Below are 18,706 nucleotides of genomic sequence, written 5' to 3'. Positions count from 1 at the left end.
GTTCATTCACTCACAAGAATGGAGTGAGAAAAGTGTTAGCAATATTAATAAAATATTGACGAAAAATAAAGACAATTTGCGAAAATCAAATAAAAATTATTTTTTAGAAAAACTAATAATAAGAAGAAGACAAGATAAGAATAAAATAAACCGGTACAAACCTCAACTTGTAAGAAACAAGGACGGAAAGAAAATAAAGAAGATCGTCAAGGCCCGCTAGACGGTTTTTTTGAAGCTTTTATTGCTTTTCACAGGTGCTAGAATACGTGAGCGAAAGCCTCCCATGATACAATGACAACTAGAAAAGTTTAGCACCACTTAGCTCGGCTACGGAGAACTAGAACCAGAGAGCCCAAATCTATCACTGAACTATAAAAAGAAAACAAGAACTCGAATTTCTAGAGGGAGAGGAAATATGAGAAGTATGAACTTCAATGTGTTGAGATAACGAGCAAAGTCTTGCTTTTATAGGCTCGCCTTCATGTCTATAAACGATTCCAAACAAGACATTCACACTGCATTAATGCTCACGGTTACACATGTTTAAATCTAAGGTTTTGAGCCTTGAAGACTTATTAATGCACGGTTACAAAGCAAAACCGTAGTCCATTTATTACACGGTTACAAGCTTTTCAGTATTGCATTTTAATGCCAATTATTTATTATTAATTAAATAAATAAATTATGAATGAATAAAAACGGTCAAAAAATAGACCACGAGCCAAACCAAACTCGGCACGACACGACTGATCGAGCGGCGGTGCGCGTGTGTGGTGACTTGGGCTTTCCTAAGCTCTTGTCTCTCTACAAAAATGGATCACACTTGGGAATCCAATTTTTTTTTTTTTACCAAATTTGGTATGTAAGTTCATACAAAGTCTACATATATCTTTCCTTCACAAATATTAGTATCATACAACATACTTTGAGCATCAATTTCTCATTTAACTTAGCTCCGATTTTGGCAAATAAATATCTTATCTTATACCCCTAACTAAGAGGATTATGAATATACTAGAATTATCCAATTTCGTTGACTAGACTCCATTCAAATATTTGCCACAAATCAATCATATACATAGTATTAAATGCTCTTTAATACTAATATTCCAATAAAAAAAAGCGAAGCGAAAGATTCATGATAGTGTTACGAGAGATTGAGAGATCTGAGAGAAAAACCAGAACTTTCTTAGAGAAGCACTTTAGTGGCTTTTATAAACATGTATTGATCAAATTGTGATTATATTTTTGGGATTTCTTCTTTGAGATTTTCGGTTTAGACTTGTGTGCAACTGATTGGTGAATGTATTGGATCACAAATAGGGTGACTCATGCTGTGACTTGAATTAGGATCGCATTGATCCCAATCAAAGATAAAATTCTTGTGTTTCTCTATTTTTGTTCTTAGTGCGCATTGTTCTCGATTGTTTGCGTATGAAGTTACATCGGGTTTTGCCACCGTTATTCTATATTGATTACTCTAATAAGAAAAATATATTTTAAAATTTTGGCATATCTACAATAGGAGCACACTCGCCTTGTTCTAAGGCATGTCATATGGTTAATGATTACAACATATTTGCTAGTCTAGTCATAATATTTTACTACCTACACGTAAAAATATACTAAACAAGAAGCAAATTATAGGTGTGTTCGTTTTCTCATTCCATGTAATCTTTTACGTATATAATGTGGATTTTTTTTTTCTCTCAACGAGTACAAATAATAGGTTATACGATGGATAAAACCCATTGTAGAAACCAGGCCCGGTTAAACCATGAGAGTTCTAAAGCAACTGCTTTAGGCCCATGAGCAGAGATATGTTTACTTAACCCAATTAAGAAAATAAGTCGTTTAAAAGGCCCATTAAGAACATCTTTAATGGTTTGTGGCTTAACAATTACGAGGACTTGCTAGCAATTAGCAAAAATGGTAAGATGGCATGAAATATCTGAGTACATATGGGGTTGTTTGGTAGTTAACTCAAAAAGTTTTTGTTTTCTATTTTCTAATTTTTGTAGTTGTACTGAAAAATTATTTTGCAGTTGTTTTCAAAAAGCTGTTTGGTACAGTTTTCATTTTTGTTTTTGAGAAATTGAAAAAACTGAAAAAAGTGTTTGGTACAGTTTTCATTTTTGTTTTTGAAAAAATGAAAAGAGAAGATGAGGAGAAGGATGAGAGAAGAAAAGAATTTTTTTTTTCCAAAAACACATTTTATTTGTTTTCAGTTTTCTTTACTCTTTTACAAAATAACTTCAAAATTCAAAAAAAAAAAAAAAATCCGGAAAACAAAAACAAACACCACTTTCACTTTTTATTTCCTATTTTTTAACTCAAAAAGTTAAAAACAATTTTTGAAAGGAGTACCAAACAAGACTATATTTTAATAAACGGCCCAAAATCATAGTAGATTTTTCTATATCTAGGAAGAAATAAAAAATAAAATAAAAAATAATAAAAAAAAAGACAAACCATGCATATGATAGCCCTTTTCTATTTGAACTAAAAAGAATAGTGCTTTTTTTGTCTTATTTTATCAGCTTTTTTTCTTCCGTTTTCTTAAGATGCACTATATCATCACCGCCTCCACATTCAGCAAAAGTTTGAAGTTAGGTCTTTATACGCCGGGCCTGGTAGAAACTATGCCTGACGGTTAAAAATGGTCGTGCAAGCTGTACAAATGCTCATGTAGTTTTACTTACTAATATTTCTTTAAGACGAAGAAAACTAAGAAACTAGGCAAGGACTTTGTTTTTTTTTTTATATAAAAAAAAAAACAAAATAACAAAAAAACTAGGCAAGAGGCAACATGTGCTTGTCCCTTCCTCAGGTAAGATTTTTTTTTTTTTTTTCTTTCTAAAAAAGTACAAATTAATTTTTCCTAGAACTTTTTACATATAAACCCCTCAGGTTGTTTATATTGCATTGTCGCTCTAAGTTTGTTTGGTATCACATGTTCATATCCAAGATAGGTGAATCACTTTCTAAATTTATAAAGTGCGCAACTTTAAATATCAATGATAATAAAAATCTAAAAGGGCCAAATTGAAAACAATATAAAACTTGTGGGACGCCACACAAACATGTGAAAGCTTTCTGAAAAGGCCATCGTCAAAAGCTCAATGGAGAGAGAGCATTTCATACAAAATTGGCATTATAAACATTTGACCAACAACAACTAAAGATACTACATTATTAATGTTATATATGATATGACGAATCTAATTTCTTATCTTAAATTATGGACTTTGGTTTTGATGTTTGGAAGCACATGTGTTGAGCATGCATCATAACTAATTGAATATTTTCTTCTCTGCGTTTTGTATACCCCAAAGAAATAAAGCTATTAAAAATATATAGGATAATATGGAATATTCTTTTTGTTCCATCCATTAGCATTATGTATAATTGTGCTTATTTATTAGCTATTCCATTAGCATTATGTATAATAATTGTGCTTATTTATTAGCTATTTAGCTAACAGATGGGAAGTATCACGCACGAAATCCATTCATGATCAAAGAAAGCTATAAATTATTTATAGAACATGCATAAAAGACTATCTTTATTTGATCATTATATACCCTATGAAAACTAGTTATCTTATAATTGAACGGCCTTAGCAGATAACCCTATCACGCGCAGCTTAATTGCAAATAATAATAATAATCATTATTATAATAATAATTATAAATATTCTAGTTTAGTTGATGAAAACTAATAAATTTGTATAATATTCAATCTGTTTAAAATTTGTGAGATATATGAAATTTACAAAAATTGTCAATAATCTTCTTAATTTTATGAATAAAACTTTGAAAATGGTGAGTTGTATGTAGGGGTCAATAACTTCATTGACAATGTCAAAAATATTTTAAACAACGTAACTTTGACTATTTCGCTTCAAATAATTATTTCGTGTAATTTTTTTCAAATGATCATCTATGTAGAAAAAAATATATCATAAGCTCTACGCGCTTTGTTTAATTATATATATCTCGATGTATAGTGGATGAGATTGCATGTGTTTTTTAAGATTTAAACCCCAAATCCAACTTAACCAGAAAATATTTGAAATTTAAAAGAGTAGTTGTATATATCTATGTATATTGAATGAGATTGCATGTGTTTTTTAATATTTAAACCCCAAATCCAATATAACCAGAAAATAATTGAAATTTCAAATAGTTGTTATGATCTTTCCTTGGTGCCATCCACGATTAAAAAAAATAATAGTAAAAAAAAAACATATAGAGCTTTAATTAGTGGTTCAAATGTTCCATCCACTTTATCGTTACTTATTCACTATAACATAGATTGAGAGTTGTGTTTACAATATGTTGTGCACACTTCAAAGAACATTGGCCTCCAAAAATGAATATAAAAAAAAAAAAAAAAAATAGGACACATAGATAAAAACTCAAAATACCCTCAATAAAATAATGATTGTCAAGTCTTAATAATCTTGTATATAATTAGTCTCCACACTTTAGCATTCTCTTCTAGGTTAAGTTATTCAAGTTTTCTTGATCTGGACCACTAATACAGTATCGTCCATTAGAAATTATAATAGAGAAACATTTGTTTAAATTTAGTGTATGCATGGCGTACAAATCACAAACGGCAAACCAACATGGATGTGTGATTTTCACAACAAAATGTCAATTATGATGATGGTGATTCAAATCCCTACCCATGTTGCCATTTATATGACATTACAAAAATACAAGAATGTGGAAATTAGGTATAACAAAAGTGGAACAACCATTCAGCCAAAAAAAAAAGGAAAAAGAAAAAAAATGGAAAAAAACTATTGCAAAAGTGGAAGGAAAATCCATTTAAAAAGATATAAAAGGACAGAATATTACAATTTTTTTAGAAGAAAGCGATTACAATTGTGCTTTCATATCTTGGGGTCCATAGACAAAGAGTTATCAAAACCTTTCTGTGGTACACAACATTTTAGGGTCTCAAAAGTTCAATGAAATAAAGAAGAGTCCAACTCCAGAAATTTCCCATGGCTGAATGTGAAAGCCTAAAGCAGAAATTGGTTGAAAGGAAATTTAATGACCATTTTATATTTAAATACTTGATATTGATTGGAAGGGAGGTAAAAAGAAAAGATGATACATAAAAGCGAAAACAGGAGTAACTGAACTGAGCTACTTGAAGCTGAATCACTGGCTAATCAGCAAGTTTTAAGTTTATTATAATCTTACCCACAATGTTCTAAATCTTAGCTCAACTATGTTTTCTTTTTCATACATACCTATACAAAATTGTCTTATTATATGTATGTTATGTGCGCGTATTTATACAAGAAAATTTAACAAGTGCTTTGCACGTGTGTTTTGCTTTAACAATATTTTTAAGTAATTTTTATCAAAAGTGTATAAAAATGAAAACTGAAAGTCATTTCAATATATTATAAGATATTTGTGTGCATTCGATTTAAAACATATATTTCTATATTATTGTGCATTTTTCTAATCTTATAATTAGATATCTCATTCATATATTGTTTATACTGTAATTAGAATGAAACCATTCAATAAATTTAAGTGATCAAAAGATGTTTAAAATATATTTACCTTTTCAGTTATTTATTAAAGCTTAATTCATCGCCAATATTTCATTCAGACAAATAAGTTATAAAATATATAATATTGATTTTTTTTATTCTAAATATATCTTGATACTTCAGAGCTTACATATGTTTATTGTTAATTCAAATCGTTTACACGCAAACAAAAAATAAATAAATAAGCTATATGAAATGTTTTAATGGGAATTTCACGATAAAAAAAATATACGAAAATTGATTTATCTAATGATTTAAGTAAAAATAAAATTATAAATAATTAAGTCATGTGAAAACTTGTCAACAATTGGTTAATAATTTTTAAAAATATAGCCATTTTGAAGCTCTAATTTTGTAAATTAGCCAATGTTAATTAATTATCCCTCATTTTGTTAACCAACAAATTTGGTCACAAAATTTACTTATACTATATTTCCGTCAACTTGACGTTTATGATTTTTCTTAAATAACAAATTTATTAATAATTCTCTCTCTCTCTCTCTCTCTCTCTCTCTCTCTCTCTCTCTCTCTCTCTCTCTCTCTCTCTCTCTCTCTCTCTCTCAAAGAAACCCACAAATTTCAAACATATCCATCACCTTTGATTTCATCATCTGTTTTGACAATTTTGCTATCAACGTAAAGCCCCCAGGGCCGGAGCTTCTTTTAAGATTGGTATTGATCATATTTTATCCAATGACACTTGGCCGGAAAATTCTTGTATAGCTTCAAACCTTGTCGAGGTTGTATCATAGTCGTCTTAAGTCCGATTGAGGTAATTCGAGTGGCGTTGAAATTTTGTTGATGAGTAGTCTCTAAGATTATGATTATACTTTATTGTGGCTGGAGCCGCCAACATTTGATCACTAGACCAAAATAGTCTTCTATATTACATTAATTGTGTTTTTTTTCTTAGTTTTTGTAATTGTGTTTGAGACGTGTAATATAATCTTTTACTTATATTTAGCATTATTTAAAGAAAAATAAATTAACATGACCTGGAAGAATTATAAGTCATAAATTTTGATCTTGTATGACCATTCTTGGTACATATGTAATAGACAAGATTATATAAGATCACCATTAACCAATATCAAAATAGGCACAGTATACATTTGGCTTTGAGTATTATCGTCTATTTAAAGACTTCTTCTATATCTTGTCGTTTATTGTTATCTACTGATGAACTTATTTGTACCTCTTAGTTTTTTTTTTTTAAATCAGATTTTAGCTCTTAGTTTTACCAAGCGGTTCAATATTTTGCAAGCAGACATATTGGCTGTCATCAACGTGCTTATTAACACGTACATGTGTAATAGATATTCGATTTTTTATATATATATATATATATATTATCACATTAGTCATGCTGAATGATAATGCACTAAGTAGCTGTAAATAAATAAGATGAACTTGGTAGTTGGTATTGATAGATTATTATAGTATAGAAAAATGATGCAGGATGATCATTGTATAGTATAAATAATAATACTATATGTTTGTTTCTGAAATGATAAAAAATATATAGTATTAGTCATATAAAAACATATATTGTAATCTCCATGGCCAAAAAAAAAATGGAGTATGATCATTATTGCTTGATAATAATAATAAAGCTCAAAGGTTAGCTGTCACGTACGTAACTTAGTTGGTTGGTTACTTAATTTTTTTTTTTTTTTTTGTTAACATCACGTAACTTAGTTTTTCTTCAAACAAATATTAATTAATAATATTATGGATTTATGGTCAACCATTTTTAGAATGGATGGAAATATTAAATATACTCTTCACAGCTATCGTATTTGTACTTTACATATAGATCTTACGTTTTATTATTTCGTCAGTGTTTTCATAAGTGACATGCTAAACGTCAGTCAATAAGTATTTTAAATCAAATAAAAGTTATAACTCATGACCTCAATATAAGTAATAACATATATAATTTATGATTAAATATTAAGGTGTATATTTACTCTTTTTCACGTATTTTAGCGTTGAAACTTGAAAGGGTTAGTGAAGAATAAAATTCCTTTTAAAAAAAATTCGTCAGAATTTAAGCAATTCGTCAGAATTCATCGTTCCCTTTTTTTTTATTAAGGATGTAATGTAAGAAATAATAGTCTCTAATCCGAACATATATGATTAGAAACATGAACCCAAAAGCGGAAGCGAAATGGATCAAGCGTTTACCTCCGGCCATTGTTATCGGAAAATCGTCGGAGCTTTAACGGTGACTCGGAACGTCGGCGGCGGCGTCCCAATGAACACGAAAACGAAGTTTTGCTCTTCTAAACCGTGGTAATCTCGAAACTAGATGGTGTGTGTTTTATGAATGAGATTATCGGATTAGGGACCAAAACGATCGGTCTCAATTTATAACCCGAATTCTTTCCCATCAAAGTAAAACGGAAATGAGACATTAATTGGATATTATTTCGTTTGATTTAATAGACCATTATTATGAGATTATATCATAACGTATTCCTTAATATAGAATATATTGAATATACGATATTAATGTATATGTATATTCTATATACGTTAATTATATCTTACATTCTCCCACTTGGTCTATAAAATCTAATATACGTCACAAAGAAAAAATTAATATATGGATCATGGCGATAGGTCCTCTATAAATAAGTATTATCTTCCATGTATCACATATATAATTTCTTTCACATAATATCCCATCAAATATAATGAATAAACCATATGTTTATTCTAGGTCCAAACTTAAGAAAATACTTCTCAATTCAATAATGAAAATGAATGTGCACAAACCATACGAGAAATATTAAACTGAATACGAGTTTCATAAATGGAAATGTAGCGTACTATGAAAAATTACATTATGGAACCAAGTCCCATATTTTCCACATGATCCTTAAATTTCTTTGGTGGCATGCCTTTAGTCAAAGGATCGGCAATCATCAACTCAGTGCTAATGTGTTGGATGAGCATTTTACCATCCTTAACACGTTCTCTTATGGCTAGATACTTGATGTCGATATGCTTACTTCGACTTCCACTTTTATTATTCTTAGCCATAAAGACAGCAGCTGAGTTGTCACAGTACAACTTAATAGGCCTAGAAATAGAGTCTACAACTCTAAGTCCAGATATAAAACTCTTCAACCAAACACCATGTGATGTAGCTTCAAAACAAGACACGAACTCGGCCTCCATGGTGGAAGTAGCGACCAGTGTCTGCTTCGTGCTTCTCCAAGATACAGCTCCGCCGGCTAGCATAAACACATATCCTGAAGTGGATTTTCTGGAATCTATGCAGTCTGCGTAGTCAGCATCAGAGTAGCCAACCACCTCCAATTCATCGGTTCGTCTGAACATAAGCATGTAATCTTTTGTTCCTTGAAGGTATCTCATAACCTTCTTTGCAGCTTTCCAATGGTCAAGACCTGGGTTACTCTGATATCTACACAATACTCCAACAGCATATGCAATGTCAGGTCTGGTACAGACCTGAGCATACATAAGGCTTCCTACAGCGGAAGCATATGGAATATTCTTCATTTGATCGCGCTCAAGATCATTCTTTGGACATTGATCAAGACTGAATTTGTCACCCTTCACAACAGGTGCTATACTTGGCGAACAATCTTTCATCCGAAATCTCTCTAGAACTTTGTTGATATAGGTCTCTTGAGACAAACCCAAAATGCCTCGTGATCTTTCTCTATGGATCTTAATGCCAATGACATAAGATGCCTCACCCATATCTTTCATATCAAAGTTCTTAGAAAGAAATTGTTTCACCTCGTACAACATTCCATTATCATTAGTCGCTAACAAAATATCATCCACATATAAAACAAGGAAACATATATTACTCCCACTGACCTTCTGGTATATACATTGATCCATGACATTCTCTTCGAAACCGAAAGAAGTGATGACATCATGAAACTTTAAATACCATTGGCGGGAGGCTTGTTTTAAGCCGTAAATGGATTTATTAAGTTTGCAGACTAAATGCTCACCGTGACTAGAGGAAAATCCTTCAGGTTGTTTCATGTAAACCTCTTCCTCTAGATCTCCGTTAAGGAAGGCCGTTTTCACATCCATTTGATGTAGCTCGAAGTCAAAATGAGCTACTAATGCCATAATTGTGCGAAGTGAATCTTTCTTTGATACGGGCGAAAATGTATCAGTGTAATCAATTCCTTCTCTTTGAGTGAACCCTTTGGCTACAAGTCTTGCTTTATGTCTCTCGATGTTGCCTTGTGAGTCTTTCTTTGTTTTAAAGACCCATTTGCATCCGATGGCTTTTACACCATCAGGCAACTCGACAAGATCCCAGACTTGATTCTTTCCCATAGAGTTCATCTCCTCAATCATAGCCTCGTGCCATAAGTTAGATTCTTTAGAACTTACAGCTTGTGAAAACGTTTCAGGATCATTCTCGGCTCCAATGTTGCCATCCATTTCTTGCAGATATACTTCATAATCACTAGGGATTGCTGAATTTCTAACTCTAGTAGATCTTCTTAATGGTGCTTCATCATTCTCTTGATGATATTGTTGTTCAACAGGTTGTTCAACATGATCTCGATCAGCAACTTGATCTACAGGATCAACATTATCAGCTCGTGGAACTTCAATAGTTGGTTGTCGTACACACGATTGAACTTGAGGAGTATGTATGATAATCAATCTATCACTTGAACTAGAGGGTTCAGCTTCATCGTGATCCATTGCAGGGACCGAATCACGCAATGGTTCACTCCCACTAATCAAGTCATTCTCAAGAAATTTTGCATTCCTTGATTCCACAATCCTAGTACTATGAGACGGACAATAGAATCTATAACCTTTAGACTTCTCGGCATATCCAATGAAATACCCACTAATAGTCCTAGGGTCTAGTTTCTTTTCTTGTGGATTATAAATTCTCACTTCACACGGGCATCCCCAAATGCGTATATGTTGCAAACTGGGTTTCCAACCTTTGAATAACTCAAAAGGCGTTTTCAAAACAGCCTTGGTTGGAACTCGGTTTAATATATACACAGCCGTCTTTAGTGCTTCAGTCCACAAGAATTGAGGAAGTTTCGTGGTACTCCTCATACTTCTCACCATGTCCATTAAAGTTCGGTTTCTTCTTTCTGATACACCATTTTGATCTGGAGTACCAGGCATCGTGTATTGGGCAACAATCCCATGTTCTTGAAGAAACTTCGCAAATGGCCCAGGTGCTTGTCCATTCTCTGTATATCTACCATAATACTCACCACCTCTATCTGATCTCACTATCTTAATTTGCTTACCGCATTGTAACTCTACTTCAGCCTTGAAAACTTTAAAGGCATCTATAGCTTCATCCTTAGAACGAAGTAAATAGAGATACATATATCGTGAGAAATCATCTATGAAAGTGATAAAGTATTTTGGACCACTAGCATCCATGTCTGGACAACAAATGTCAGTATGTATGATTTCTAACAATTCAGTACTTCTCTTTGCACCCTTTTTAGACTTATTGGTTTGCTTTCCCTTTATGCAATCCACACAAGTCTCGAAGTCAGTGAAATCAAGAGTACTAAGTACCCCTTCATTCACCAACCTCTTGATTCTTAAAATGGAAATATGTCCCAATCTCCGGTGCCACAATAGAGAAGAATTTTCATTCATAATACAACGTTTCAACCCAGCAGTAACATTCAAAGAGTTATAAGCAGTATTATTTTGCAAAGTAACAGAATAAAGACCATCATGAGACAATGTACCATAACCAACAATTTTGGATTTATTTAATAATGTAAAACGATCATCCAAAAAGTTAAAGCCAAAACCAAAAGGTACAAGTCTCGAAACTGAAATTAAATTCCTTGAAAAACTAGGAACATAAAAAGTCTTTTCCAAATGCAAAATAAAACCAGTACTCAAAACCAAATTGCAAGAACCAACAGCCTCCACATGTGAGCTCATTCTCCCTCCTGAGAGGATGTAGCACTCACTTCCCACTGGCTTCCGTAGGTTTTGCAATCCCTGCAAGGTATTTGAAACATGGATTGTAGAACCAGAGTCAATCCACCAAGTATTATGACCAACATCAGTTAGATTTGATTCATAACATACAAACGAAAATTGAATACCTTTCTTCTCAAGCCAATTCTGGAACTTAGAGCATTCTTTCTTCATGTGTCCTTTCTTATTGCAAAAGAAACACTTTGGCTCTTTCTTAATGTCCGGTTTGACAGAGAGCTTGCCTTTGCCTTTGGCACGATCTTTCTTCTTCCTTTCGGAGAAAGTCAGATTCACTTTCTCACCCTGTTCCATAGCCAACCTATGCTCCTCTTGAACACACATGGTCATGAGTTCATTAATTGACCATTTATCCTTATGTGTGTTATAAGAAATCTTAAATGGACCATATTGTTGGGGCAGAGTGCACAGAATGAAGTGAACCAGAAAGGTTTCAGACATTTCAACTTCCAGCGTCTTTAATTGAGCCGCAATATCCCTCATACGCATGATATGATCACGCATACCTCCTATTCCACTGAGCTTAATGGATGAGAACTGCATGATGAGAGTACTTGCCAAAGCCTTATCTGAAGTGACAAATTGATCGTCAATTGCTTTCATTAAGAGACGAACATTGTCATATTCCTCAATTGAACCCCTAACCCCAGCAGATACTTTGGTCTTTATGAACATAACGCAGAGGCGATTAGATCGCTCCCACTTTTCATAAAGATCAACCTGATCAGGGGTACTTTTCTCAGTGATTTTAGGGGGTTCAGGCTTCCTTATGGCATAGTCAATATCCATCCATCCCAACTGAAGGAGAACTCTTTCTTTCCAAACCTTAAAGTTGTCCCCTTTGAGTTCGGGAACATCGCACTTAACATCAGAGTAACTAACAGTTTGACTAGCTGCAATTTAAAGAAATTAAACATGCTTATTAAACTTATGTTTTGAAGAAATTAACTATATCATGATTTACCAATGTAAAATATGTACTTAATGAATCTAGAGACATAAAATTTGCCTGTGGGCTGAAATTCTAATTCCATTAGATTCACACGTTATGATAAAACTAACAAACTATGTTCCTTTTTCCTAATACCTGTGGGTTAATTAGGAAATATAATTTGATATTTTATCCTAATTAATTATACAAATATTATAAAATTTCCTGTGGGTATATTTTATAATATATTATATAATTAACTACAACTATTGTTTTATGTGATTTTATTTCTAAATTATAACTTAAATTAATTAAAGATGCTGTGGCTACTCTCTAATTAATTAAGATTATATAAATCACTTGACCTTATAATTATTTTAATAAGATTCTAACAATATAACCGTAACTGTATTATGCTAAATGTTATACATATATTACAAAAGGTAATAATAATAAAGTGTACAACACAAATAACTAGCACAATATCATCGTATACAATAACACTTAAAATTTGCATATAAACTCCATCAAGCAAATAAAAGAGCAGCATATGTATATATACGATTAAAAAACATTAAATAAAACAATCAATATATTTCATGTACAGATTAAATAAAAGCATCAAAAGTAATGCTATTTGTAAGAATAAAAACAAAAGCATAACCGTATTGATGTATTACTAAAGTCAAAATTGATAAAATATAACAACTCTGCTTTATCAATCAATTCGTACATCAGTGCCAAAACCGAATACTAGCTTAATGGGTTAAAAAAAAAAAAAAAAATGAAGCCCAATTAATAAAATACACAAACCAAAGCCCAAAAGAGCCAAGCCCGTAACATTAGAAACAAGACAGCATAATGCTTTAAACGACATGATGAATAAAAACGACAATAATATTTTTAACAGCGTAAAACAAAAAACTACATGTCGTTTTTAGTCGTCTTCAACCTCCAGACGGGTTAAGATAACCCGGTTGAGACCCGTTTAAAGACCCGACTCGTTCTCCCTCATTACAGCACCAAATTAAGTGGTTCAAAAGCCAAAATAATCAGAAAACAATTTTCCAAAAGATTCGTATAAAAATATTCGTGTTTTAACGTCACAAAATTAGAATCCGAAAAGCTCCATGAAAAAGTTTTCCAAAAACAAGACAAAGGTTTATGAAAGCTCTGATACCAAATGTAAGAAATAATAGTCTCTAATCCGAACATATATGATTAGAAACATGAACCCAAAAGCGGAAGCGAAATGGATCAAGCGTTTACCTCCGGCCATTGTTATCGGAAAATCGTCGGAGCTTTAACGGTGACTCGGAACGTCGGCGGCGGCGTCCCAATGAACACGAAAACGAAGTTTTGCTCTTCTAAACCGTGGTAATCTCGAAACTAGATGGTGTGTGTTTTATGAATGAGATTATCGGATTAGGGACCAAAACGATCGGTCTCAATTTATAACCCGAATTCTTTCCCATCAAAGTAAAACGGAAATGAGACATTAATTGGATATTATTTCGTTTGATTTAATAGACCATTATTATGAGATTATATCATAACGTATTCCTTAATATAGAATATATTGAATATACGATATTAATGTATATGTATATTCTATATACGTTAATTATATCTTACATGTAATCCATCAAGTTGAACCTAAATGTTTTAGAGATAACCTTACAAAAACATAAGGCTAGTCAAATAAAAGTGAAACCGTTAGAACAAAGTAGAAATTATAATTGCTTGAAGTCCCACAACTTTACCGTTAAGCCTCATAAAATGACTATATATCCAGTATTTATTACTAAAAATAATTTATAATCGTGAGTCTTATTAACCCAGGATCCATATAAAAATATCGACTATAAAAGCAAAAGTGAGAAATAGAGAAAGACAACTTCACCATAGTGCCATACAAAACTCTTAACTGAATTTTTTATATTTTTAGTAGATTCATCTATAATTAAAGACAACTTCACCTGACATTATTTTTACTGTGCCCCCTAAAATTTCGATCGCCGCATTGAATGACAATGATTTTAATACTTTTATAACAAACATTATTGAAATAATAAACATATCATAAATAAATGGCTTGCAATTATTTTGGGTGAGAATCTTATATGAATAAATAAAATGAGAATCTTTATATTTTAGTGATAATTAGATAATGTATGTGTGAAAAGATAGCCCATATCGAGCCCACCCAATTAAATCATATCATGACTAAAAAGTAAATAAAATAAATGTGACATTAACAATTGTAGCCCTCACATATTATGACACGTGGCAATTTTAAACAAAATTGCACAAGCTTTTGAATATTGTATATTTTACAAAAGCAAGACATTATAAGTCTATGACAGAGATGGGAATAATATAAATGAGATTCCGGATCTCAATAAAATTATTCCGAGGAGTATACGTTGTCTCGCAAATTATGCAATTAAAATAAGAGAGATTTGATAATTTAAAGTTAATGAGACACTTAAAAGGTCTGAAATATCCTCAGGATAATTTAAATATATAACTCCACTCTCTCTCCTTTCTCATTTCCTCATTTCATAACTAAATACAACCTTATTTTCTCTATGAGAAGTTAAGCCCCTGTTTGGTTAACTTTTCTATTTTTGTTTTATGTTTTCTGATTCTAAATTCTAGAAAACAGTTTTAGAAAAACTGTTTGGTTATAAATTCAGAAAACAGATTTAGAATCATGTTTCTGTTTTCTTTGAAATTTGTTTAGAAAACAGAAAACAATGAAAAGTTGTTTTCTGTTTTATCTCTATACAATTGAATGGAAAACATAACCAAACAACATTTAAAATATTCTGAAACGTAATTCTAAATCTGTTTTTTAAATTTAAAAATTAGAATCAGAAAACAGAATTTAAAAACAGAAAACGAGTTTAGAAAACTAAACCAAACGGCCCCTAAGATTTCAAATTTCCAAATTTCTGTTTTTTCTGTAATTTTTTTTACAAGCTTCGAAATTGTACCATCAAACTTCAAAAATGGAAGTCAAAATTCCAAAATCGAGTTGAAAGCTTTGAAATTTTGGTTTACGCTTATCTAAATTCAGTGGTAGACTTACGATCAGAAAGATTATCACCCAATCGATATGTGAGTAAGCACGTAACTCGATAAAAGAGGTAGACGGAAAGAGAAAAATCTAATCTTGAGTCCCCTAGAGATATCGTAGAATACAGAACACATCCGGCCGATAAACTATAGGTAGAAATGCAACAAACTGACTAACAACATATACGACATAAACAATATTTGGCTTGGTGTTGGAGAGATAAACTAAGCAACCAATCAAAGTGCGATACAATATAGGATTTGATAGAGCAACACCATCCGAGGAAGAATACCGAGCACTAAGCTCAAGAGGGGTATCAACAGTGCGAGAGTGAGAGAGGCGGGTTTGATCTAGAATATCGGTGATGTACTTAGATTGAGAAAGAAGATAACCACGAGGAGAGTAGGCTACATTGCAAAAAAATAAATAAATAAATTGTGAATCCCATGTTATAAGTTATATTGTTATGATAATTTTGTGAATTCGTCGTGTATTTTTCATTGTGGTTTTATGTTCAAGAAATAAATTTAAAAGACCTCTAATTTTTAACAATCCAAAATTTATGATATTGAAATTTCACCAAAATAGTTTCATTATTCATACTATATTCTAAGATCAAGATATACCAAAATTGTTATGTAAAATCAAGATGCGCAAGGGTATGGGAAAACTTGGCTAGAGGTTCCGACAGTTCATGCGCAAAAATCATACAAAACACACAAGGGTTGATTGGTACTTCACTAATGTAATTTTACATATACTAATATCTATTCTAATCCCTTCTCAAATAAGAATGTTACTTTTTAGACGCTAAAAAAAATGCAAACTAGTCTTCCTTCACATATTAGTCCACCTCGATAATAAGTTTGGCTCCGTCCCCGAAACTAAGAATATTGATGTGGCTCTCAGTTTGGATTTTGTTTTTGTTTCTTAAAAGACAACTTTGTTATAAGTAGGTATTGAACCCACAATCTCCACTTTGGAGGAGGTGTGAAATTACCAACTAAACTATTTTAAGTATTATATATTCAAATCCAAAATACGTGAATCACTTTCTAAATTTAATAAATTGTCCTACTTTGAAATATCAACGATTATTAAAATCTAAAGGGTTAAATTGAAAACAATATCAAAGTTGTGGGACTACAAACAAACATGTGAAAGCTTTCTGTAAAGGCCATTGTCAAAAGCTCAATGGAGAGAGAACATTCGATAAAAAAAAAATGGACAGAGGACATTTCATTATTAATTTTAGGAAAAATGGTACAAATAACTATTTTAAACTTATTGATTAGTAAAATAGCTGAAGTTTCAACTTTTCAGCAAAATAGCCAAATTTACATTTTCAAAATTTATTTGACAGCCAAGATTAAATATTTTGACGATTATTATAAACAATTTATCAATTTAAAAAGAATAATCTTGGGGTCAAAATAAATTTTGAAACAAAATTACTATACATTTTGGCTATTTCACTAAATTAAGACAAACCTTGATTATTTTGCAAATTCATAACTTTAAATTGACTATTTAGCTACATCACTCTTAATTTTATCTATGATATGATGATCTATTTTTTAATCTTAAATTATATAAGATTTTTGTCTTAATGTTTGGAAGCACATATTTTGGCATGTATCATGAATGAGTTGAATCTTTTATTTTCTCTACATTTATAAATCCCAAAGAAATTAAACTATTTAAGAAAATATAGGATAATACGGAATATTCTTTCTTCCACTAGCATTATGTATGTATAACTGTGCTTATGCATTCACGAAATTAATCCATGATCTAAGAAAACTATAAAATATATATAGAACATACACAAATGAATATCTTTATTTTATCATTATATACCTTACGAAATACTAGGTGTATTGTGAATAAACCTTAGCAGATCATTTTACCCTATCGCCCGCAACTTAATATAATGATCATGTTCTTAGTAGTATGGAGTCAAAACAATTAAGTTGGAAACAAGAAAAGTTATGTCAAACAACATGTGATTTGTATAAGAAAATAAGGGAAATAGTAAGTTAAAAAGATCTTGAAAAAGTAAATTAGAAGATATCAAGAATGTGATATCATATGCTTCGAAGATTTTTCTTGCCAAAGGTTTATGTTCATGTTCAAAAGATCACATAATAGTACATTACAATCTTGAGGAGTCCGCTTTTGTAGAATTTGATTGGAAGCCATAATTACAGAATGTGATATAGCTCAAGTTAAGTTCTCTTTTTTGTTAATTTTTTTTTTATAATTATATATATATTAAACAATCGAATTAATAAACTATGTTGCAAACGTAAGTACAAAGGTGAGTACTAAAAACCTTAAAGGCGTTTTAAATTGAGTTAGGTTGTAATCTAGAGTGTTGGCATTAGCTATATGCCTAATAGTCCATAAATCAGTTCATGCATGATTGAAAACGTTGCATTTTCTATAGCTTTCCATCAATAATTGGCTAAAGAAATGATGTAGCGTTTTCACTGGAGCTCGAGACTACTTTGACTTTCGGAATTTCACAAGACTTTATTCATCGTAAGAACTGAAATAGAACAATAAAAAGTTTAGAGAAATATTTCTAGGAAACTCAGAGTTGCATGTTTCTGTGAGTCGGTTAGTTTTAAACGAGATTATGAATTGGTATTTCAAATAAGGAATTTGTAACTCAGAATTTGATTATTTGAAACTGCTTGTGACAAGTGCGAATCTTACGCCAAAGATTTCAAGTTACATTGCTGAACTCACAAATTCATATTCAAACGAAATGTGAGTTGTTTATGCAAATCGAGAAAAGCTTGAAATAGACCCGAAACGCAAGGCAAATGACATTATTTAGTAATAGTAAATAAATAAATAAAGAGATGAATGAAATTAATTACCTACGCTAAATAAATGGCTATTTTTAAGCGAGTTGGGCTCATTTTTACGGGTAAGAAATCATCTGGGCCTGGGTCTCGTGCCCATTAGGGTGAGAGCAAATAGAAGGCATATATTTCTCCCAATCAAATATATATATGCACTAGCCGGGAATCAAATTCGGGACAAACAGAAAATGGGAAACAGTGCTGACCACTCAACCACATGTTTGTCCTTAATTTTT

The 18,706-nt window shown here is 31.5% G+C and overlaps 1 protein-coding gene across 1 annotated transcript; it reads right to left on the bottom strand.

The window, feature by feature from the left end:
• Window positions 1–11,531: 11,531 nt before the first annotated feature.
• Window positions 11,532–14,145, bottom strand: LOC149398591 (uncharacterized). The gene is made up of 3 exons (XM_089615742.1): window positions 13,785–14,145; window positions 11,695–12,477; window positions 11,532–11,587 (listed from the first exon to the last, which is right to left on the bottom strand). Exons 1-3 carry the CDS (start codon window positions 13,792–13,794, stop codon window positions 11,553–11,555), a joined length of 828 nt encoding a protein of 275 aa, XP_089471868.1. The 5' UTR covers window positions 13,795–14,145; the 3' UTR covers window positions 11,532–11,552.
• Between the last annotated feature and the right edge of the window lie 4,561 nt (window positions 14,146–18,706).

This window comes from Urtica dioica, chromosome 5 (genome assembly GCF_054948205.1).
Source record: "Urtica dioica subsp. dioica isolate 48M chromosome 5, U.dioica_male_clone48M_v1_H2, whole genome shotgun sequence".
Classification (NCBI taxonomy): Eukaryota; Viridiplantae; Streptophyta; class Magnoliopsida; order Rosales; family Urticaceae; genus Urtica; species Urtica dioica.
This window is presented reverse-complemented; position numbering and strand designations above follow the sequence as displayed.

What these genes read in the sequence shown, in the direction of transcription:
- LOC149398591 (XM_089615742.1), bottom strand. An exon ending in GAATTGGCTTGAGAAGAAAG is followed by an intron (nt 11,588 to 11,694) that starts GTATTCAATTTT and finishes AATACCTTGCAG; the next exon opens with GGATTGCAAAACCTACGGAA.